General features: G+C 32.5%; 1 protein-coding gene across 5 annotated transcripts in view; it reads right to left on the bottom strand.

Moving 5' to 3' along the window:
• Positions 1–24422, bottom strand: part of CPEB2 (cytoplasmic polyadenylation element binding protein 2) — a 59402-nt gene that overhangs the window by 13489 nt on the left and 21491 nt on the right. For 2 of the 5 annotated variants that reach the window (XM_061191247.1, XM_061191250.1), the window contains 3 exons: positions 15417–15467; positions 8737–8760; positions 270–440 (listed from right to left, as the gene is read on the bottom strand). In XM_061191247.1, the coding sequence (XP_061047230.1) occupies positions 270–440; positions 8737–8760; positions 15417–15467 (246 nt within the window). The remainder of the gene's footprint in view (positions 1–269; positions 441–8736; positions 8761–15416; positions 15468–24422) is intronic. The other 3 variants (XM_061191248.1, XM_061191251.1, XM_061191249.1) reach the window with 2 other exon arrangements.

The following is a 24422-nucleotide window of genomic DNA, read 5'->3' as shown; positions in this document are numbered from 1 at the left end:
TTTAAAAACATAAGTGGGATATGAACTAGATGAAAATCTTATTTACAAAAAATGCTCACAATAACAATATGCATAAGATATAAAGTAAAGAAACAAACTTAAAAAAAGTTATTTGTTCAATTATCTTTATATTTCAACAGGTGACAAAATATTTAAACAGAGATGGATATCCATTTTAACTGAAAATCTCTAGAGGTAAAAAAAACTCCATATCCCCATTCACATTATATTTCAGGTTTGTTTTTTTATATGCCAAATCATCATTTTACCTTCATCAATATCTGGAGGAAGACCACCAACAAAAACTTTTCGAGAGAAACGTTCTATTCGCTCTCCATTTTGATGAGCTGAGTAACATGTGGGTGAATTTAAAACACCAACTTGATCATTATGACCATCATCCAGCAAGCCATCATCTATTGGAAAGAGGGAAGAACGACCTAAAATATAAGAAAAAATATAACTTGAATCTCAGATCTAAGAAAATGATAAATTAAAGTCAGGCATAAAAAGAGCAACAACAAATTCAAAGGCTTAAAATTGAAGGTGACATAGGCATAAAAAAATTAAGGAAAATTCAGAGAGTTTAAAGGTTTAATTACCTAGATTCAAGAGAGAAGTTGTCTGAGGAATGACTTAGAAATAAGCATGGTCATATGACAACAATTACATCACAAACAAACACTAAATCACTTCAATTTCTTATGGAAAGCAGCAAGAATCTGATGTATGGGGATGGTTAGACTGGATGTGTAACCTTTTAGAAGAAAGGTTTTAGGAGAAACCTTTTAGAAATTGGTGGCAGAAAGAAATGGCACAGACTAAACAGATAAGAAGACAATAAAAAACCACTTGCAGACTACAGTAAGTAAAGACAAAAGAACCAAGTAATACTTGCATATAAGACCTTGAATTAATTTACTGCATGTGTGTCAATTACATAAAAAGGTAGACAGGGCTTCTGCACATATGCAAAACAGAAAAAGGCACCCCCTCTAGGATTTCAGTCCCCATCTGAGCCCACCCTCGTACGGGCACAGCCTGTATAATCCTCTGCAGCTAGACTCTGTGGCCTGCATAGAATTGGGGTTGAGGTGAGAAGGAAGGGGCTACATGTCTGTGAACTATAGCTAGCTAGATGTTAGAAATAAGAATTTTAATTTTATAAGACCAAAATAAGATGAGGTAGAGAAACAACATGCACATTAACTAGTTTTTGATTAAAATGGCAAATCCAAATTTTATACTTATTTCAGACATGGCAATACTTAAGTAGAAATACTGAATGCAGTGACAAAGAAAATCACTACATAAGCAATGTCACACAACTGACCCAAAATGACTTAAAATTTTTTCTTAACTATAATATTGTAAGAATATTCATTATATATTAATGAATTATTCTATATTTCTAATTATAATAAATACTACAGTTAGTAAAATAACTATCAAAATCTATAATCTATATGTCTAAAATCTATTAAGCGAAGTTCAGCTGAACGAAGGATGTAATGGAAAGGCTAGGAATATGTCACATACTGGCCATACTAACAAGAATCTTCATTGCTGGAAAATCATGACCACTTTCTTTCTAGAAGCCATAAAAGTTATAGAGTTAAATATCCATTTAAAAGAGGAATTAACTAAATATACATCACCAACAAAAATATTATTTTTTACCTTTCCAATTATCCTTCCCTATAACCCAAATCAACATGACAATAAAAGGAGAACCAGTTAATAATTATGTCTTCCAGGTACTTTAAACATACTTTCTAAGAATGATCCATGAAAATGACTGGCAGTAAAGGTAAAATTATATGTGTTGAGAAAAGTAGAGTTTGATCATAAAGTGATTTCGACTAAAATATTTACAACAGTTTTCAACCAAAATTAAATTACCTTTCTCCTTTTTTGCTCTGAAACTAGGATATATTTTCAGGTTTTTACACCTCAAAAGAATGAAATTGACTGATAATGAAATCACAATATAAAATCTGTGGGATGTAGCAAGAGCTACTTACTTAGAGGAAAATTTTCATACTTACAGGGAATTTTATAGTTTTAAATGCATATTGGAAAATAAGAAATGCTTAAAATAAATAATCCTAGTTTCTGCCACAAAGAGATAGAAAAAGAATAAATTAAATACAAAAAGAGTAGCATCAAGGAAATGAAAAAAGTAAAATCAATGACACAGAAAACAAACTAACGTAAAAAAAAAGTCAATAAAGGCAAAAGTTGGCTCTTTGAAAACTTAAAAAATCGATATACTTCTCAGCAAAGTTCATCAAGTTCATGAATAAAAAAGAAAACTAAAATTACCAGGAGAGGAAAAGAAAACATTTGTACAAAATTAGTCAATTTATAGCTTAAAGCTAAGCATGGTTCTTTGATATCAATGTATATCTGTACTTTTATTTACTGATTGTTGTTTTAAAAATAAAAGCAAACACAAAACAAACTATTATTATTAAGGATGAATATTCCTCCCATCTTCAAGATCCTAGCAGCCACTCTACTGGGTTAAATAACTCACCAGTGTGATTTTTATTTCATATGCAAGGATTAAAAAAACTATCAAAACAACAGAAGTAGGTCCAGGACTGATCTCTCTCAGGCACCATCTGTTTAATCAGATAGAATCACTATCACACATGTTTCTCCAAAGAACTGAGACAGGAGCTATAAGGTACATTTATTACTTAAAAGTATTTTGCTCCAATAATAGGTCTGTCCTTTTATCACAGAGAATGAATAAGATATTTAATTTAAACAATCAATTAAAACCTAGTACCCTGTATGTCTTTGTAAATTAATGTCTAGACATAATATATTTACTTTAAAATTAAGTTCACTAAAATTTTGTTTCTTTAAAAATTGGTATGTCTGGGTATAGGTGTAGAGTAGGTAAGTCAGTCTCTTCGAGGAGGAGGGATTAGCAATTTTTTCTGTAAAGGGCCAGATAGTAAATATTTAAGACTTCGTAAGCCATACATTTCTCTGTTGCAACTACTCAACTGTCATCACTGTAGCTCCAAAGCAACCAGACAAAAAGTAACTGAATGGGCATGACTGTGTTGTAATAAAACTTTGTTTAAAAAACCAGAAGCCTTGGCTTGTGGGTTATAGTTTGCTGACCCTGTCTTATAGTATTACCCTGGCTTTTTTTTGGTCATGCTTTGAAGATTTTGTCCTTTCTCTGACAGTTATCAAAATAATTAACATACAGAAATCTGTTGCATTTCTACACACTAATAATGAACTATCAGAAAAGGGAAAGCAAGAAAACGATCCCACTTATAATCACATCAAAAAGAATAAAATACCTAAATAAACTTAAGTAAGGAGGTGAAAGACCTATATTCTAAAAACTATAAGGCACTGATGAAAGAAACTGAAGATGACACAAATAAGTGGAAAAATATACCGTGCTCATAGGAGAATTAATATTGTTAAAATTTCCATACTACTCAAAGCAATCTACAGATTCAATGCAATCTCTATTAAGATACCAACGGCATTTTTCACACAACTAGAACAAATAATCCTAAAATTTGTATAGAACCATTAAAAAAAAAAAAAAAAAAAACCTTGAATAGCCAAAGCAATCTTGAGAAAGAAGAACAAAGCTGGAGGTATCAGGCTCCCTGATTTTAAGCTATACTAAAAAGTTAGAGTAATCAAAACAGTATGGTACTGACATAGAAACAGACACATAGATCAATGGAACAGAACAGAGCCCAGAAATAAATCCTCACTTATATGGTCAATTAATCTATATGACAAAGAAGGCAAGAATATACAATGGGAAAAGATAGTCCCTTCAATAAATGGTGCTGGGAAAACTGAACAGCTACATGCAAAAGAATGAAACTGAACTACTTTCTCACACCATATACAAAAATAAACTCAAAATGTATTAAAGACTTAAATGTAAGACCTAAAACTCCTAGAAGAAAACATAGGCAGTAAGCTCTTTGACACTGGTCTTAGCAATATTTTTTTTTGAATATGTCTCCTCAGGCAAGGATAACAAAAGCAAAAATAAACAAATGGGACTACATCAAACTGTAAAAAGCTTTGCACAGTGAAGGAAATCATCAACAAAATGATAAGGCAATCAACTGAATGGGAGACGTATTTGTAAATGATATACTCAATAAGGGGTTGATATCCAAAATATATAAAGAACTCATTCAACTCAATTACCAACAACAACAACAACAAAAATAAGCAGAGGACTTGAATAGACATTTTTCCAAAGAAGACATACAGATGGCCAACAGATACACGAAAATATACTTGACATCACTAATCATCAGGGAAATGCAAATCAAAACCACAATGAGATACCAACTCACACCTGTCAGAATGGCTGTTATCAAAAAGACAAGAAACAACAAGTGCTGGCGTGGATGTGGAGAAAAGGCAACACTCATGAAATGTTGGTGGGAACAAAAACTTATTCAGGCACTATGGAAAACAGTATAGAGATTTCCTCAAAAAATTAAAAATAGAGCTGCCATATAATCTAGCAATAATACTTTTGGGTATTATCTGAAGAAAATGAAAACACTAATTCAAAAAGATATATGTACCCCTATGTTTACTGCAGCATTATTTACAATAGACAAGATATGAAAGCAACCTAAGTGTTCATCAATAGATGAATGGATAAAGAAGATGTGGTATATATATGCCATGGAATACTACTCAGCCGAAAAAAAAAGAAAATTGCAAATCTTGCAATTTGCAATAACATGGATGACCTAGAAGGTATTATGTTAAATGAAGTAAGTCAAAGATAGACACTGTATGACTTCACTTATATGTGTAATCTAAAAAACAACACAAATGAATAAACAGAACAAAACAGAACCAGATTCATAGATACAGAGAATAAACTGGAGGTTTCCAGAGGGGAGAAAGGTAGGGGAATAAACGAAATAGAAATAGGTAAAAGGGATTAAGAGGTATAAACTTCCAGTTGTAAAACAAGTAAGTCACAGAGATGTAATGTACAGCATAGAGAATAAAGTCAATAATACTGTAATAACTTTGTATGGTGACAGATTGTTACTAGACTTATCATGGTGATCATTTTGTAATGCACACAAATACTGAATTACTATGTTGTACATCTGAAACTAGTATAATATTGTATGCAAATTATAATTCAATAAAAAAATTTGAAAAAAGTGTTTATCAAAGATGAAAATTTTCAGCCTTTATGTCATCATAAAAGGGTTTGGTAGTGGTGATATTAGGGGGTATACACTTTGGCTACTTCACAAGACTGTTAAAAGAGTCAAATGAGTTCAAATTAAATCTAATCATAGAAAATCCCAGGTCAACTTTTAAGCAATATTTTAAGTATAATGTATTATTAATAATTCCTTATTCATTATAGCACATGAATATGAATGGTTACATACACAGTATGAATAAATCCAACCTCTCTAATTAAACCTCCATATTTTCATTCCCTTTAAAAAGTATTTCTCCTATCTTCTCATTCCATATATAATCTACTAAAATCTACTAACTAAAGCTTTGCTTGTCTGCTAGAAAAGATTGCTTTGTGGTGTTTAGTACCACTAACTAAAATACTGTAGGTTCTTTATTTCTATTATTTTAAAAAATATTCTATATATTTTTACTCCTTCTGGAGTAGAGCAGCCCTTTAATCCTTTATTAAAGGGAAGATTGCAATAATAGAAATATTTTAGATTGAGAGATAGAGTTTAAGTTCCATTTCACACCTCCCTTCACAACCTCCCACCCTACTCCAAGCTCAGATGAGCATGTTCACTCTCAGAATGGAATAAACATTGAACAGACAATAAACACAAAAGATAGATGTGAGAGTCTTTCTCCTTTCTAATCCTGGCCCCCAGGCAGCACTGAAGTAGAACTCTTTATGGCTTCCACAGTACAGAAATACATAGGAGTTGGGGCAGGACACAAGTGAAAAGCAGGGAAAGAAACCTTTGCTTTTTCTTAATTACTTTCAGTATAATTAAATTTTGATTATTCCTAAGGTATATTTCATATATTAATATCTGTACCCAGTTTGATTTAAAGTTCTTATGTTGACATTATTAAAGATATTAAAATATATAAATTCATTTTGGTAGTAATTTGGTTTTACTGCAGTCAAGCGGGAAATCTTTTAAATGAAAACAGCTACTCTGTGCCTGAGCTTAAAGGTGAGTCAAAGGTGACAAAAGAAGAAAAAATAGTTCTTCCTAAACTAGATTATAAAGTCAAAATGCCTTGAGAAAATAATACTGTCCACCCACCACTGCACTGGTAAAGAACAATGTCTTATTTTTTGGCAAAAATTATATCAACTCAGTGTGACACATCCCACATCAACAGATCTGATGTGTATGAGATTTCTTTTTAGAAAAGAAAAATGACTAAATAAACGAATAAATGTACTTCCTTTGATGGACCAAGTCTAAAACATGAAACCCATAAAAGGGGTCCTTGGTAGTTAAAAGGTTATTGATGTGATACTGATATAACATTTAGCATAGGAAGAGGAAAAAATGAGTAGAAAATAGGAAGAGAGCCAGGCTACTTCTAGTTCTTTCTGAGTCATTCCTTTGGTATGTGGGTTTTTTTTTTTTTAATGTTTTATTACTTACTGTGTTAAACTACTTTCAAACTCAAATAAAATCTCTCAACAGTTATTTCTAATGGGTAAACTTCTTAAAAAATTTTATTGAAGTATAGTTGATTTACAATGTTAATTTCTGCTGTACAGCAAAGTGACTCAGTTATATAAAATATATATATTATATATATATTCTTTTTCATATTATGATTTATCACGGGATATTTTCATCTGACCATCCATCAAATCCAAAATTGTAAAAGCAGACTCCTACTATTCACAGAGGACCAACTAAAAAAATTACTAATGCCATGTAATTTGAGAGGAAAATTCAGGTGTTACCCCCCCCAAACTAAGCCATATAAATGTGACAACTGTCAGTTCTGTCCTATAGAAGGCTTCTACCAAAAGCCTTAAAACCATGTGAGATCTTTCTTCCAATGCTGGGAGGCAGTTCTGAAGTAGAGGAAATCTTTATGGCTCCCAGAGGACAGAGATATATATGAGTAGTAGCAAGTTCCTATCTAAAAGCAGAAATTTTTGCTTTTTCTTGATATCATAGTCACAGTCTACAATTATTGAACTCAGATAAAAGAAGATAAACAACATAACTTTCTTATATCTTGTTCCTAAGAAATTCCTAGATCATGATATTTACATTGGAGTATACCAAATCAGATTAAATATAAATCACACTAAGGTTAAAAGATGAAAAGTGTATAAAAAGAAAAGAATCCTAAATTGCTCTATAGTTTCAAAAATACCTAAAAAATCACAGATTGGTAAATGGGTTTTTTCAAGAGAATTAAAGCTCCATATTAAAATAGCATAGTGAAATAAGATAGTGCATAGAACTGAAAATAGGTACGAAAATTCTCAATTCTTCCCCTCTTCTCAGTGGCTAGTAACAATCTTTAGAAAGTTATTCAGCTTCAGTTTTCTAAGTCTTGAGTTTCTATAACCTCTAATTTCTTAGAAAAATAAAGAACCAAGAGATTCAGTGAAGCATTTGAAGAAACCAAATTCTGAAAATGAAGTTAAATTCAGACAATGTGAAATACAAAACTCAAAATACTACTTACAAATATAAAATACTAGTTTCTGTCATCAATGGTGACAAATGGTTTTGCTTGTTTGTTTTCAAAGTAACATACTCCTGACTAGATAAAAAGAAATTGAAGAACTGGCACACATATATAAAATTTATCAAAAGGCACTGTTATCACTGTCTATCCTCCATGGCTCAAGGGATTTTTTTAGGGGTCAAGGAAAATCCTTTCATTCAGTTTGGCACTTACAACAACTACATAAATAGTATGATTGTTGGTCACTTAGAGGACAATCTAGTGTAAAGTTACTTTTGCTTCTTCTCATCCCATCATCACATCTACCTTTCTCCCCATCAATTTCTGCACATGAAAAAGAAAAGCAAAGTTTAAGCCACGGAAAATGTCAGCTGCTTTCCTAGGAAGCTGAATAGTACAGTATCATATGGTCCTGGCCTTTTCCTTAAGATAACAAGAACCCAGAGGAGAAGACTTTTGTGGGAGAGAGAAAGAATGTGTGTGTGTGTATGCTGTTAGAGACAGGGAGAGAGAAACTATTATATTCTTAGAAGACACAGAGAAATATTAGCAACATGTTTTCTATATATCAGTGTTAACAGTAATCTGTTTGGTATTTGTCATTTTCAACTGGGTCAAACATAAAACTAATAAACTAGAGTTGTAAATTACATACCATAGATAAGACAATCAGTTACAGATGGAGAGAGCATGTCACCTTCACTAGTATTTATTAAACAAATCTCTTAAAAAAACTATAAACAGCAGGTTTATTTTAAAAGATACACAAATAACTTTAAAAACAGTTAAAATCTGGACAGCTTAAAATGGAAAAGTTTATTAAATAAACATATTAGTATGAAAATGTACTTTAAAGGTTAAGATATTTAGGATTCAAAACTTTGACAAGTAAGTGCTCAAATCAAAATACAATTTTTTCTGTGAGTGTCCAGACATTGCATAATAAATCTGGGATAATTAATTACAACATTGATCAGTAAAACCCAATTAGAAAGAGTTATACCATAGCAAACAGAAATGAATTACCTCGTCTTCGCCCATAACTCCTTGCTGCATGTAAACAAAGGACAAATTGTAAAATGTCAGAACTAAAAATAAGCCCACATATACAAAAGCTATGTGGGCATCTGGAAATTAGTGCTACTTTGCCTTAAGAGCTACCACAATGTCATCACATAACATCGGCATGGTGTTTTAATATTTACAAAGCACTCATATGTGTATCATCTGAACTGTATAAAAACTGTGAAATTAACAGGAAAAATATAATTTATTCTCATTCATGTTAAAATTCATGAATAAGTATTTGTTTCATCTAATCAGGATAGGAATATGTAACACTTTATGGTTAAACAGCATCCCAAATAATTTTCCCAATGAATGGAAATAACTTGAATTAAATCCTTGTTTTTCTACTTATTATAAAAGAGTGATATAGCATATACTGCCCAACTAGTAATTCAGATCTAAATCACTTTATACCAAGCTCTGCATGGAAAAAGTAAATGGAAGACACAGAAGAATGAAAATATATAACAACATTAAATTCATTCTCTGAAGCCTGTAGAGTTTAGATAGAATGTAAAGAAATAAATCCATGTTCAAACTTGCTTAACTGAAGAAATAATTAATGATATACTATAGCTAATAATGCTTCCAATCTCTTTGGTACAATTTATAACAGCTAACTAAGCGCTTATGTCTCTACATCTGGAGTAAGAGGGATTTAGATACAAATTATTATTAGTATCATAAAAGAATAGTACATGTGTTAAATATTGTAAAACTATAAAGCAGAAAGCATTTCAACCTATGTTATTAGCAGTTTACATAGTTCTTCATGGATAAAAAAATACAGCATTTTTCATAAGAAAGTACCAGCTTGATAAAATTTGCAACTTGTTTTTAAATAACTCCTCCCCCCAAATCTGAGTATACAATGAGTATTTCCACTCTGGAATTAACAGTAAACCAAAAACGACTGTCAAAATCAAGATCTTAATTTATGTTCATGGATTTTTTTAGGCCTGGGAAAAATTTGATATTGAAAAATTTCAAATCAAAATATATATTAAAAGTTGTCAGAAATGTAGTTTCTCCAAAGGTATAAAACTTAAAGATCAAAGGAAAACATTTCATCTCATTAAATACATTCTATTATAGAGATTTTACAAAATTAAAAAAAAAATTTATACTAATAAGGCTTTAATATAAAGAAGTGTGCCTACAAGGTGAGGATACAGCAGTAGTTCCCCTATAATAAAAAGGAGGAAAATCAAACTTGAAAACTCTTAATCGTTTACACTTCAAGAAATAAGTCAATAAATATTAGTCTTTTATATAAAGTAACTTCATTGGCATCCCTGCCATTCTACTGTATTTAGTTATATAATCTGCTGCAGACTTAAACCTGTCCATGACGTCCAGTTACCTCAAAGCCTGGCAGATTTACCTGACCTGTATACTAGTTTATACATAGCTTACCTCTGTGTGTGTTTCTGTATATATAATCTGTATATATATAGATTACATATAGCTTACCTGACCTATATATTAGTTTAGGATGAGGGTACGGGTGGAACCAGCATTTAGAATTTTGTTGTGTAGGTCTTCTAAAACTTATATAGGCCTTAAGGAAAACAGGGTTTCAAAGAGATGGAAGTCAACTATGGAAAATCAGACAATAGGAATTATAAAAGGAGCTATCAAGAACAGGCTATAGAAGAATGAATTCCCTGAAGTCTTACTAGTTGTATTAAGCATGGAAATGGTCAATAAGCCCCAAAACACTTCACAGCATGTCTTAGGAGCTGGGCTTCCTGCTTATCCTTAGGCCTGGTCTAATGGCATTAATCCAGTATAAATTTGCTTTGGGGAATTTCATTCATAGCTGTAGAGGGTCAAACATTTATAAAGCAAATGAAACTGTTTTAATCAAATTTAAAGTCAAATTATGAATTATGATGAAATAATAATGTGTAACATAATTCATGATCTATTGAGAAAATTAATGACATCATAACCAGTTTATTATGCTTCTTAGCTGAGGCTACTCAATATTAAAATAGTGAAAATATGCACAAACACTCACAACATCTTAGGTTTCATCTCAGTCCTAGGCTTGAACATATTATTTAGAAAATTTCTCCAACTATCTCATACCTGAGGAATTTTAGAATCCTGTAAAGAGCTATTGCACTTATTTTTTGGACAACTCTCAGATTCCAAGTCTTTACATTACCAAAAATAGAACTGACTGCAGATGAAGCTAAACCATGTGAAACGTCTCCTCTTCCCTGTCATGGAAATAACCAATCTGCTACCACCACGCTAAACAGTGGTATGTGTACTCACTTTTTCTATCGATATTTCTATGTGAATTTCAGGGATATGTCCCACTGCAACTGAATCAGAATTATCAGAAATCCTCAGTGAGAAAGAAAAATCATTAAATGTCTAGTATTCATTATGTTTTAATTAAAACAGACTTCTTAAAACAATATGTTCCTCCCAAACTCATTTAGAATATGATTTAGAAAAAAAGCAAATAATTTGTTGTATAAAACACTGTATTTATAATATTAAATTTCAGTTACATAAATTTATAAAGCCTTAGAAAAAGTGAGGACTTGGCTATTTAACATCCATGTGTAAATATATATATATATATGCATGTGTGTTAAAATATATATTATACACACACACACATATATATATTTCTTTGTTTTAAATGAAGGTAATAAGAAAGATGTGAGAAAAGCCTGAAGACCTTTCTTATACAAGGGACTTTACATTTTGGTCCTGGATTACCAATGATCTTATTTAGATTCTAACCCACAGCTACTAAAAAAGAAACAGGATAATTCTAACATTCTCCTTAGGACCTTTGTGCCCTTATATATTGACTCTTAGCTATAGTTTGTGGTACCTGAATTACTGCAGCTGGAGGAAGAGATAGGTAAACATACCAAATCAGCTGGAAATATTTAAAGGTTAAAGTTCTCTTGGTGTGAAACTAATGACATTCTTATTTTTTGCTCTAAAAAAGCCAAAACCAAGGAGAGAAATATGCCTCCCAAATCATAATCCTTTTCAAGATCCAAAATAAATCTGCTGCTATCTACTTCACTTCCATCAGCATAAAAAAAAGAACTGATTGCATACTCAAGTTTCCTAATTTCATAACTTAATATACTTAAAACAATTTCATTACTGAGTAAATTTTCTTAATTAAAAGATACACATAACTTCCTCCCAAAGTAAAGCAAGCTCTTGATTACAAACATGGCTGTATGTGGCTAATCACGACAAATCTGAATTTCAAACCAGCTTGCTAATGCCACCCCCTCCCCATACTTCTGCTCTATCTGTTCTTTTGAAAAATCATATGTACTAATAAAAATGTAAGCTATTTTCCTTGGGAGACATGTGAAGGGAGTACAGTAATTCCTACAGTAATAGAAACAAATACTCAAATACATCATTTTGTATTGCTCCTTACTTCTATGGAAAACAGGGTGTTGTTCAAAATTTTGTATTTTTTTACTATTGATAATTAAAAGTATAAGATTTATACACTTAGAAATAGAAACATTAAAGCCGTCATTCTAACATCAGACAGTAAAACCTTTGGTTTTTAGACAATCTACCCATTCCTATATAATGTGACTTCCCTAAAGTACTTTTGGATGTTAAATTTGGACTCTTCTACAAAATTTGAATTATTCAATAGCGGCAGTGTCCACTAGTCAATTCAGCCGGATTTCTAACTGAATTGAGGAACATGGTCTGTTCAGAAGTAGGAGCCTATTTGCAGTTACATTTCTATGGCATTTTTTACTGTTAAAATTAAAAAAAAATGTATATAACAACTTCATGAGACATACAGGTGTGGGATTATAACTTTTTCTATATCTGAGTAAACAGAGGCTCAGAGTTAAAGGATGTGCCAGGGGTAGTTCATAGATTTACCTATTTTGACCAACTTCCTGACCTTTATTCCAGTCCCTGTTTATCCCTTATAGGAATATTTACATGTTTAGTCATAATGCTAATTAATTAGAAAGGCAGAATCACAAAATCTTTACAAGGTTTGCCTTATCTTCATAACAACTATACTCATATTTATGTATTATTCTTTAATGGACTCAATCAAGCCTAGCACCACTGTAAAATCACAGATTTCTGCCAGTTCTGTATTTTCTAAGGAATGTTCTTAAGCTGTAATAGTCATGTGTTTATTTTAATGTGTTATTTGTGCAGCATCAAAAATCATCTTAGGTACCACAAGGGGTAAGTGTACCACACTTTAGAAAACACTGCTTGAGAAGTCATTTTACTTGTATTGACTCAAATTTTGTCCCTAAATAGCTTCTTCCCAATATACCCAATTTTCCGCTCTTGCTTTCCCTCTTAACCAATGATCCCAAATGAGTGAAGTGTTTTTTTTTTCTCTTTGGATCAAATTATTTCTACTGGCCTAAACACTTTTGATGTCCTAGTTTCATTAAAAGTTTTCTCCCCTAGTCCCTTGCCAGAAGTTCAGAATTTCCAGGATGGCTTACTGTACTGAGCATGTACTGTAGCCCTAAAATGGCATTCTGTGAAAAATGCTCACATAATGAAAAAACAGATTTGTCCACAGATGCAACTCTTGCCTGCCTTAATTTTATATTCTCCAAACAGATCCAATTCCTTCATCTATTCACAGGACATGATTTTTACTCTTTCAAAGTCATTTTGAAAATATGAATTTGAAAATATGACTGAAAATATATATTTAATAAAATATGCTTTTGTCTACTATGTTATGAAATACTTTCAACCTAACATCTAGATTATTTATAAAGGCTTTAGACAACTGATAAAGTCAATTAGTTTAACAATGTTTAGTGCAACCAAAAAGTATAAGCTGTAAAAATAGTGTGGCTACTAAGCTCTGCTCACAGAACCAACACATTCTACTGTGATTACGATATACTTCTGAATCATCCTAGTTTACTATGTATTCAGCAGTCTAAGAACATCTGTGAATGATCTAACAAATTATCTCATACAGTACTTTCCTTCAGATGGATTTTAACAGAATACGTGAAACATATGCAAATTCAAATTTTTCAACTGAATTGGCTTTTTTTAGAAGTTAAAATAGAAACGTGAATGATCTTTATTTACCACATAGACTGTTCCAAAATAAAAGAATTTAAGTAAGTCAGGATCAATATATTAAAAATTTATCATTACCTAAAGCTATCATTATTTTATAAATCAAGCCCTGAGAGTAATAAAGATTATGATCTGTTTTCTGTTTTGTAAACTCAATTTCAACAGTCTAATTTTTAGTCACAGATTTAGAGTTCAGAGACCAGCTACTTAAATGATACGTTTTTTTAATTCCATGGTAGAAAAAAGAAGTCCTGGAATGTAATTTCTAGTGCCTTTCTGGTCAAAGTCTATGGAAACACCAAAATTCCCTAACTTCATAAATGTGGACTACTAGACCGTTGTAAGGTCTAGCCTGAACATGGCCTCAGCCTAGAGTGCAGTCTGGCCCCATTGTTAATACCTTGACGATTCTACCTCTAACCATCTTTGATGATCCTTACTAATAGTTAATCCAGTGCTTAGACTAGGCTGGCATGTGGTGGGCGACTCAATACAGAAGGGTCAAATGTTGAATGAATCAATTTAGCACCTCACTTAACGCTTTGCATCTTCAATTTTTCTCTCATTCCAAAATCCTATCTACCCTGACAATCTCCTAGGTAGCCTAGACTTTATTCCTATCTTTTCATCTTTACTTAATATTAGTTTTTACTTAACACTAGAGTTCACATGGTCTAGCTTTACACTGGCTGTTTTTTCAGCCTTTGTTTTTCAACTTCATTGCCATCTTTTTTCAACAAAGCTTTAGCTGAAAAAGAAGTGCCAAGCCATTCTAGTAATTAATTATGTATTTTAAAGAAGTCCTATGCTATCTTTACCATTCCTTCTTCATCCTACTTACCTCTCCTCAGACCCGCCCTCTGATTTAAAAATACCTTTGTGAAGGATATTTTAATCCTGCATGTCTACTCCCACAGTCATCGATGTGCTAGATACCGTGACTCTGAATGCAATGTTTGCCCCACAGAAAGAAAACAACTTTAATGAAAGTTTATTTATTCTTTTCCACCAGAATAAAATTCACTGTGTAAACTTTCTAGCTAGAATAAATTAAGTTGGTGTGACTCCCATAATTATAGAATCACCAGTATATTCCTTAGGTGAACATAAACACAAGTACTATAATAAGTAACAAGCTCTATGCACTTTCCAAATATTATCTCATTTAATTTTCATAACGAACCTTGAGACTGTTACTCCCATTTCACAGATGGGAAACTAAGGCTCACGGAAGTTACTTGACCAAGTTAATACAATAAACTGGAAAGCCGATATTCAAACTCAGGACTGTCTCCAAAGTCATGATGATTGAATTAAATCATACTGTCACAAATACACTTTAATGACTGCTTTGCCAGTGAGAATACACTCAAACTCCTAATTCTGCTTTCTGTACAGGAAGAGTTGTAGCTTTATTTTTATATTGAATACTTATAAAATGATTAACTTGTGTATATGGGGAAGGTTTAGAGAAACATGTATTCATTCATCTTTATTTATATAAATCAACTGGAAACATAAAATATTGTTATAAAACTTACCATTTAACATCAACAGATTGTCAGTTCCTGGATGTGGATAGCTCAATCGACCTTTAAAAAGACAGGAAAGGGAAGTTTGAAGATTATGGAACTGTTTGAAAAGCAAAAAAATGGAAGGGGAGTAAGGAGGAGAAATGTATTGAGCACAGTACAGTTCTTAAGGAATAAAAAATTAATGTTTAGCTCAAATTGTATTAACTAAAACTATCTCTGAAAATTGAAAACAAAAAGAAACAGTTAACTTTAGTTCTTAGAATATAAGAGCACAATGTGATTTGGGAGCAATGCTTATAGAATAAAGCCTATTTGTTTTTTTTTAATGTGAAAACGATGTAGGTATCCTAGTCTTTCAAACTTAATATAGGATGTGAAATTTTAAAAAATATTTTCAAATCTGTTTGTACTTTTTGCTAAAGATCTCTTTTCCCAAAAATGATATTTGAAGGAAAGAAACTTACATTCTTAAATAAAAAACCAAAATATCATAATAAAAAATAAGCCCCCAAAACTTATCACAACTTACCATTGAATTCAATATGATTTTATCAGTTTCATTTAAATAAAGAAGTTTAATAAAAACATCTTAAATGTTTTATTACAAATGATATTGGAAATTTAACTTGTTCAAAGTTTATAAATGTCATAAAAATAAAAATATAAAAAATGAAAATATTAAAGCTGAAGAGCATAGTACTTCTTTTGAGTCATCCTTCATTAGAAGTTTTGCATTTACTAAAATGCGGAAGGGACAGTATACTGTACTACATACTGCTGTGGAAGAGAAAAAAGGTATGCATGAACAAACTGTGGTTTATCCAGCAGTTTTACATCATAACACTTATTTGATTAAATGCCAATAGTGAGGATGATCGTTGTTTGTAGTCCATTAAAATACAGGATTTTCCTCTAATGCCTGAATCTCTGATAGTCTATTAGAAAGGTACATTAAAATCCACTTAGAAAACGTCTAAAAATTAAATATCTGTGAGATTGCATTTCAGCAACCTTTAGCACAGCCCTTTAAAAAGACAATATGATAGTGTGTAATGCACTGACACCAGAGCGGGGGGACCAATAAATATCTGAATGGATTTGACATGATTAGTAAGGAGTACAGATTAACTGCATCCACCCTTACCACTTCAGCAAGTACTTTATACGCTATGGGTCCTTTCCAAAATATCCCATGCAAAACAGATATTTTCTATTGGCTTTTAATTATGAAGTTAAAGAATTTGATTATCTCCAGTGCAAGAGCCAAGTGGCAAAGGTAAGCTAATTCTGACATTAAAATAGATAGCTATGTATGTGTATGTGTATATATATATATATATATACACACTTATACATACACACACTCTTCATCTGAGCTCTAATTTAACTACACATTTTGTTTTCAGACTCAACATAGTTAAAGTAAATGTTTCTGTCCTTCAAAGGACAATTTACCACCTCTCATTTACTCCTAAATTTCATGCAGCAAGACATTAGTTAACTAAATGACCTCAAATAAAGCTGTCATACTCTAAAAACATACAAATAAGTTTATTGTTGTGATACTTTAGTAGGAGTAAGAAATAGAAGCGTATGCACAAAAGGCACAAGACAGAAAGAGTTAAGAAGCAGAGTTTTCTTAAACTGGATTTCAACAGCATGAAACAGTACTTTGTCTGAAGGATCATAGTTTATTTTGGAAATATGCTATTTCTGAACATCTTGTTGCAGCTGACCAAATTTACAGAACAACTTAAAGCCATGAAAAAAATCACTGTTATTTCTTACTTGAGATTGAAAATCAAAATCCCTACAAAAGTGGCAACCTGTATTGCTCCGATCAGTGTAACAAGTTCATTAAGTCTTGTATACTGATAGTGCAGGATGCTGAGGATACACATATGAGTGAGATACAGTCTCTGCTTATGATGTGGTAGGAGAGACAGACACAAATATGCAATTTCAATAAACTCTGCCAAGTGTGAAGAGTTATGTACAGTATGCTATATAAAAAAACACAAAGGAGTATTTAACCAAGCCCAGGGATTCAAGTAAGACTTCCAAGAAAAGTAAATTAAGCAAAGCCTTAAGACTAGTTCCACTTCAAAATACACTCAACTTTCAACTGCCACATAATTATCTTCTAATAGGTTCACTGTTCACTTTATTTGTCCCAAGACACAGGTAACAAGATATTTTCATAACTAATAGTTTTTTGACTTCTGGTCTCTGAATGGACTTAAAAGGCACACCTTACGTGGAAAGTTCAAAAGACAGCTATCTATTTGCAAATGGATATACATCTGTAAATATGTTCTAAAATACAATTCTCCAAAGAAGAAAATCTCTCAATATAACTAACGAAATATTCCAAAATGAAATAAGCAAATTTAGACTGTTTTAAAATTACCCAATTACTTTTCCTCTACCACAGTGAAATACTAATACATCTTTACAAGTCAACTTTCACAGCTGTATTTTACATGGGATAGTATTAAAATTACTTTAATTAAGAATCTGCCAATTGATAGTAATAACTAACACTGGAGGGCTTATAATGTGCCAGGAGCTTTTCTAAGTTCTTTACAACCAATTATTTAACCCTCATAATAATCCTGTGAGTTAGGTACTATTATCTTCCCACTTGAAGATAAACTTTGCCACAAAAGGTTAAATAGCTTGCCCAAGGTTACCCCACTGGCAGGTGGCACTGGCAGAATTCAAAACAGGCAGATTAGCTCCATACTTAGTCACTATCTTATAATGACTTCCTAGCTAATAAAATAATCTGGAGAAAAGTATACATGGTTGGTTGTAGGGTAAATTCATCCATTAAAAAAATTCACAGAATGATTATGTAGCATAATAGCTAACTTATACTTTAATATAGAAAAGAAAAATAGGAAAAAGCCACATTGCTATAAAACCAATTTCTCCCTATTATCTAAGGGCCTGTGGCACAGACTGGTAGTTGTAGACTAACACCTGTTTCCGTCAATACTAGGACACCCAAATGGACAGACACAGGGCTGCCCAGAGTAAAAAAGTAAATTTCCCAGGCTTCCTTGTAGTTAAGTATGCCCATGTGTCTAAGATGTGGCCAACAGGATGTAAAACAAAATTGGTAAAGTGAAGTTTCTGGAAGGTATCCTTACAAGGGAAGATCTTCCCCCTTTCTTTTACCTTTTCTCCTGCTTGTTGGAATGCAGAAGCAACAGCTCAACTGAATCAGCCATCTTAGATCATGAGGCAGAAGCTGGGTGTGAAGGATAGCAGAACAGCAAGCAAGACAGAAGGACCCTAGATCCATGAAAATCACAGTACTGCTTCTAGGAGTGTTATGTTTATGTAAAACAAAAAAAACTTCTATGTTGTTTAAGCTGCTTATGAGTTTTCTGTCATACCAGAAGAAACTAACCTTACAAATAAAGTCCTCTAGTAATGAGTTTGGGCAAATTGAATTTTAGGTAACTGGGTTATTATTTATTATTGTGAAAATATGATAAAGTATAATAATTTAAGGTGGTTTTAACATATCTATAAGTAATGGGTATATACTACCTCTTGGTACTTTTTCTTTTACATTAAAATACTATAAAATTTAAAATAAACAATTTTGAAAAATATATATTTATTCTTAGGTGTCAGTGAATAACTAGAGGACCTACAGTCTCAAAAATTGTCTTATTAGTCTATTATGATTTTAATATGCATAATACATATATAAAAAGACAATTCATGTTAGCCATTTCAGATGCATATTAGAGCATCAAAAAACACTGAGAAATATGACAACTGCATACAATTTACCAATTGTAAAGACAAATTACCAGTTACTAAAATTTTAACAAAGCAGTATTGAAAGACCTGCAATAAGTTAGGCCAATATTAGACTATTCACATATATACATTTATTGATATATATCAACATATGAGTTCTTTCTCTAAACTACTTACTACCAATAAAAATAACTTACCAAATAGTGATAAAATTATAACATTTCTTATTTCACTTTTTCCTTGGATTTAAACATTCTTTTAAGTTATAGAAATATGAATTGGAAAGGATAAAATGAAGCAATCACTTCCTCAACATCTCTTAATGTTTGTGTATTCTCAAATTTAAAGTCTCTAGTTAACAAGAAGATATCCATCTGATGAAGTATCATCTTATTTCCTTTCCCAGATACCATACTCTCTTGGTTCTCCTCTATCAGCAGCCACTCCTTAAGTCTGCTTTGCTGTATCCTCTTCCTCTTTTCAACCTTTAAATGCTAAAGCCCCGGTATTCAATCCTTGGACTTCTCTTTCTACACTGCCTCTCTCTGTGATATTATCTACTACCAAAACTTCATATGTCATCTCCAAGCAGATGACTGCAACTGCAACTCTCTACCTCAACTCCATATTTCCCCAGATCAGTATATAGCACTTTTTTCCATTAGTTTGCTCATCCCAAAACCTTGGGTTACCTTTACTCCTCACTCTGTCTAATCTGTGTATAAATCTGTCAACTGTTCTATTATCAACATACAGATCAACCTGATTGCTCCTCACCAGCTCCTTCACTGTCTCCCTGGCCCAAGCCATCCCCATCTCTTCAGACTGCCAGAATAACCTCACTGTCTAGTCTCCACTCAGCAGTCTGTGTGATCCTTTTAAAACCTAAGTCAGCTCATGTTGTTTTATTGCTTAAAACCCTCCCACACTTAGAATAAATATCTGGCCCCTCGTGCTCTACCATTCTAACCACATTGGCTTCTGCTATTACGTAAAAATACCAGGCATATTCCCATTTCAAAATCTGTATTATTTCCTCTCCTTTCTGTTTGAAATGCACTTGCCTAGATATGACAAAAGCTTGCACTTCTCACTTCACTTAGGTCTTTAAGAGATGCCATCACAGACCATCCTGTCTAAAACAGCAGCTTCTTTCTTTCTCTATTCCCTTGACACTATATTTCTTCCTTCATAGCACTGATTCCTGTTGTCTCTATCCTTCATTCAAACAGATGCATAAGGGCAGGACTTCGTCTTTTTTTGTCTTTTTTATTCCCTACTCTAGCATCTAAAACAGAGCTTAGTACATAACAGACTCAAATATGTATTAAATGGATGAATGAAATAGCTCATTCTGTTATGTGAACCATAAGCTCAATCTAAAGCACAGTACCTAAATATATGTTTGTATGTGGGGCATGGAAAGGACATTGTCTCAGTGAATGGAAAAATCACAGAACAAGCTTTTATCAGTTCATTTCTAAACCCCTTAAATATGGGGGGGGGAGGGAAAAGACAAGTCTTGCTTTTTGCTCTTTGCCAAGATTAATTTTTCCCTTCTCCACAACTGTTTTCTTTTTCTTAATGAGTACATCCAAAAAATGATCTCCAAAGCCCCAATATTCACAGTTAATGATGCCTCATTACTGATGAGAAAATTGCTGAAGAACAATGCCACACATTCTGCCAACTCCTTTTAATAGGAAAAATAAACATTTAAATCACATATTAGAATCATAAAGAGTTTGAGTTAGAACATTAAACCAACTAGTAAGAGAGGCAGTATGGTGTGGTGGTTAAAAGCACAAACTCAAGAGCTATTAAATTCCACCACTTACTAGCACTGAAGCTTAGACAATTATTGTTAGTAAGCCACCACAGTCATCCAACTGTAAATTAAGGGTAAATATCTACCCTTAGTTGTGAGAATTAAATAAGTTAATACATACATGTAGAGTCCTCAGAACAGTGCTTGGCATATATCAAGTGCTCAATAAATGATATGTTATATATTGTATACATATATTAAACACACACACATACACACACCCTCAAATGAAAAATTCTAATACTTCCTTTTTATATGCTTTAAATAAAGCATTGCTCCCACTGGTTTGGTACACTCTTCTCATATTTTTTTCATTATCTACATTTCACCTTTACTTTGAAATCTAATTAGAAAAAAAAAAATGGTTCATAGGAAGCCTAGTAAAATCCACTCAGAATGTGGTCATTACCAACCTTGAGTAACTCCAATCTCTGCTCAGATCCTATGGGTAGGACAGTCATTCCTGACCTCACTCCCAAATCTCAATGCATGCCTCATAAAAGCCTAAGAATAAGATCATACAAATGTAGAAAATACCCTTAGATCCAGATCCCAAGAAAGCAACAGAATCATTCCTTATCTACATCTAATAAAAGCCATCAATCTACTTTAGTTTCCAGGAAAATTAATCAAGTTAACTAACTCTTAATTCAGGATCTCATCATAATTTTTTCACCTAATAATTATTTATAACTTTTAAAACTTTTATCCAATTAATGACTAGAAAATATATTAAGAAACACCAAGAAACATAGAATATCAAAAAGTTTATTTCAAGTAAAGTAGAACCACAAAGAAAGACAAAAAAACACAAAAGGCTAAACCAAAGTCATTAATCATCTGGTAAGATAATGTATTATCGTAAAATTACTTCAATAAAACTGGTACTAACTGATATATGCAATTAATGTTAAAATCAAGTTGCACTAATGGTCACAAAACTTTAAACTGTAAAAGGGTTTACTAACAAAAATAATATTAAGAATAACAGGGCTTCCCTGGTGGCGCAGTGGTTGAGAATCTGCCTGCCAATGCAGGGGACACGGGTTCGAGCCCTGGTCTGGGAAGTTCCCACATGCCGCGGAGCAACTAAGCCCGTGAGCCACAATTACTGAGCCTGTGCGTCTGGAGCCTGTGCTACGCAACAAGAGAGGCCGCGATAGTGAGAGGCCCGCGCACCGCGATGAAGAGTGGCCCCCGCTTGCCACAACTAGAGAAAGCCCTCGCACAGAAATGAAGACCCAACACAGCCATAAATAAAATTAAAAAAAAAAAATTAAAAAAAAAAAAAAAAAAAAGGATTTCTGGGTTTAAAAAAAAAAAAAAACAATAACAAATGGGCAATCAAACATCATCAGTGGCAGTATAAACTGGCATAAAACTTAAAAATAAGTTGCAATATACATCTAGAGCCTCAAAAGCAAATGTATTAAGTCTATTCTATGGAAATAAACTCAGAAAGAGCTCACTGAGTTTTATTTAAAAATTGAAATACCTAAATGTCCAACTGTAGGGGAATGGTTATACAAACTATTTTACATGTGTGTAAATAATTTTAAAAGTTCTAAACAAATAATGATAAAAAATTATTGTGGAAAAATGTTTAATCATTTGGCCAATAATTTATTGAGCCCCTTCTATTTGCTTGGCACTAAAACAGATGCTGATTAAAAATAAAGCAAAAACAGAAGTGGTCATTGCTCCCATGACACACTATCATGTGAAAAGTTCTATACACTGAAAAAAAACAAAAAAAACCAAAACTGACTGATTCAAAAATAAATGAGAAAGGTGCTCAAATTAAAAACGAATATGGTTCCTTAACAATCTTTACCAAAGTAACCTACTATTGACTATAGTGTTAGGGAGGCTTCACTAAGGAGGTAAGTGGACTAGGGGTTACAGAGACTTCCAGTTGAACATGGAGGACTGAACACAGTGCTCATCTCTGCTGCTTTCTGAAAGCACTAAAATGACAGCACATTAGAACAAAGAGAATGGGAACAGATCACAGAAGAATCATATCAACATTTTCAAAAGCTGTGAACATGAATGGGTGAGTGGTAGCTGACTCTGGAGACCAGAAATCATTGAAAGCACTGAAAGCAAAACTGGTGTGTGCCTGGGGAAGATTATCAACAAACAAGCCATTTACTATAGCAGAAACCTGGAAAGGTTCAGAAATAAGAAGCCCTGGTTGTTACTGAGAGTAGATATGAGTAGAACTGAAAACAGGAAGGCTGATGATTGCTTGTCAGTTTCTACATGAACCAGAGAGACACGCAGCCCCTTCTTTGGTTCTTCTAAGAAGGCTAGTAGGCAGGCCTACAGCTCCCAGGCAGAAGAATGGAAGACATACAACCAGGTTCATTCCACAGACCAAAAGAAAAGACGTGAGTACAGACATTGTGATAGTTCCATGATTGGCTTACAGTAATGCTCACTAGATTATAAGCCCTAACTACATACACAGTTTCCAATCACCATTTTTGTCTTATCTTTAAAAATGAATGGACAGCAAAGGATCATAAGATATTTGACAACAGCCTCCAGCATGAGAAAACAAACAAATAGAAAAGAGGAGCTTAAAAGAAGCATAGACAATACAAGGAAATGGAAAAATAATCTTCAAAACTATAATACAGTGTTTAAAGATAAATACTCCAGAGAAATAAGATCAAAGAATAAAAATAGGAAAGTTTTCAGAATTTTTTTAAAGAGGGTCTTAAAAGTTGTTCAGAGAAAAATTTTAAAATAAAAAAATTATTAGAAGGGTTGAAAATAAGAGATGAGGAAACCTTTCCAAAAGCAAAACAACAGATAAAGCAATGGAAATTAGAAAAGCAAATGATGAGTATAGGAGGCTTAATATTTCAAGAACAGGAGTTTCAGAAAGAGGTAACATAAAAAATAGAAGGGAAGAAATTATCAAAGAAATATGGAAAATTTCCAAGAACTGAAGGAAATTAATCTCTTAAATAGGAGGGCTCAATGAATGTGCGGTGCAAGAAATAAAACAATGAAATGGAAGGAAGGAAGGAAAGATGGAAGAAAGGAAAGAAGACAGGGGAAGAAGACAGGTAGGTAAACCCTTCCCCACCACCATACATTGGAAAGACCCGCATTCATTATTACAAAATTTCAGAACCACAGGCATGAAAATATTCTAAAAGCTTCCAGTAAAAAAAAAGGAAAAATTTAAAAACAGAAAACAAGACAATCAATCATACAAATGAACAGGTTTTATAATGGTATTATATTTACAGTAGCCCTGGAAGTAATGAAGCATTGCTTTCAATATTCTAAATTACTAATATATAATTCCACACCAGCCTATCATCTTATGTAGGTAGAATAAACATGTTTTCGTACATACAAGTCTCCAAATTTATATCCCATCTGAA

Source organism: Eubalaena glacialis, chromosome 5 (genome assembly GCF_028564815.1).
Source record: "Eubalaena glacialis isolate mEubGla1 chromosome 5, mEubGla1.1.hap2.+ XY, whole genome shotgun sequence".
Taxonomy (NCBI): domain Eukaryota; kingdom Metazoa; phylum Chordata; class Mammalia; order Artiodactyla; family Balaenidae; genus Eubalaena; species Eubalaena glacialis.
This window is presented reverse-complemented; position numbering and strand designations above follow the sequence as displayed.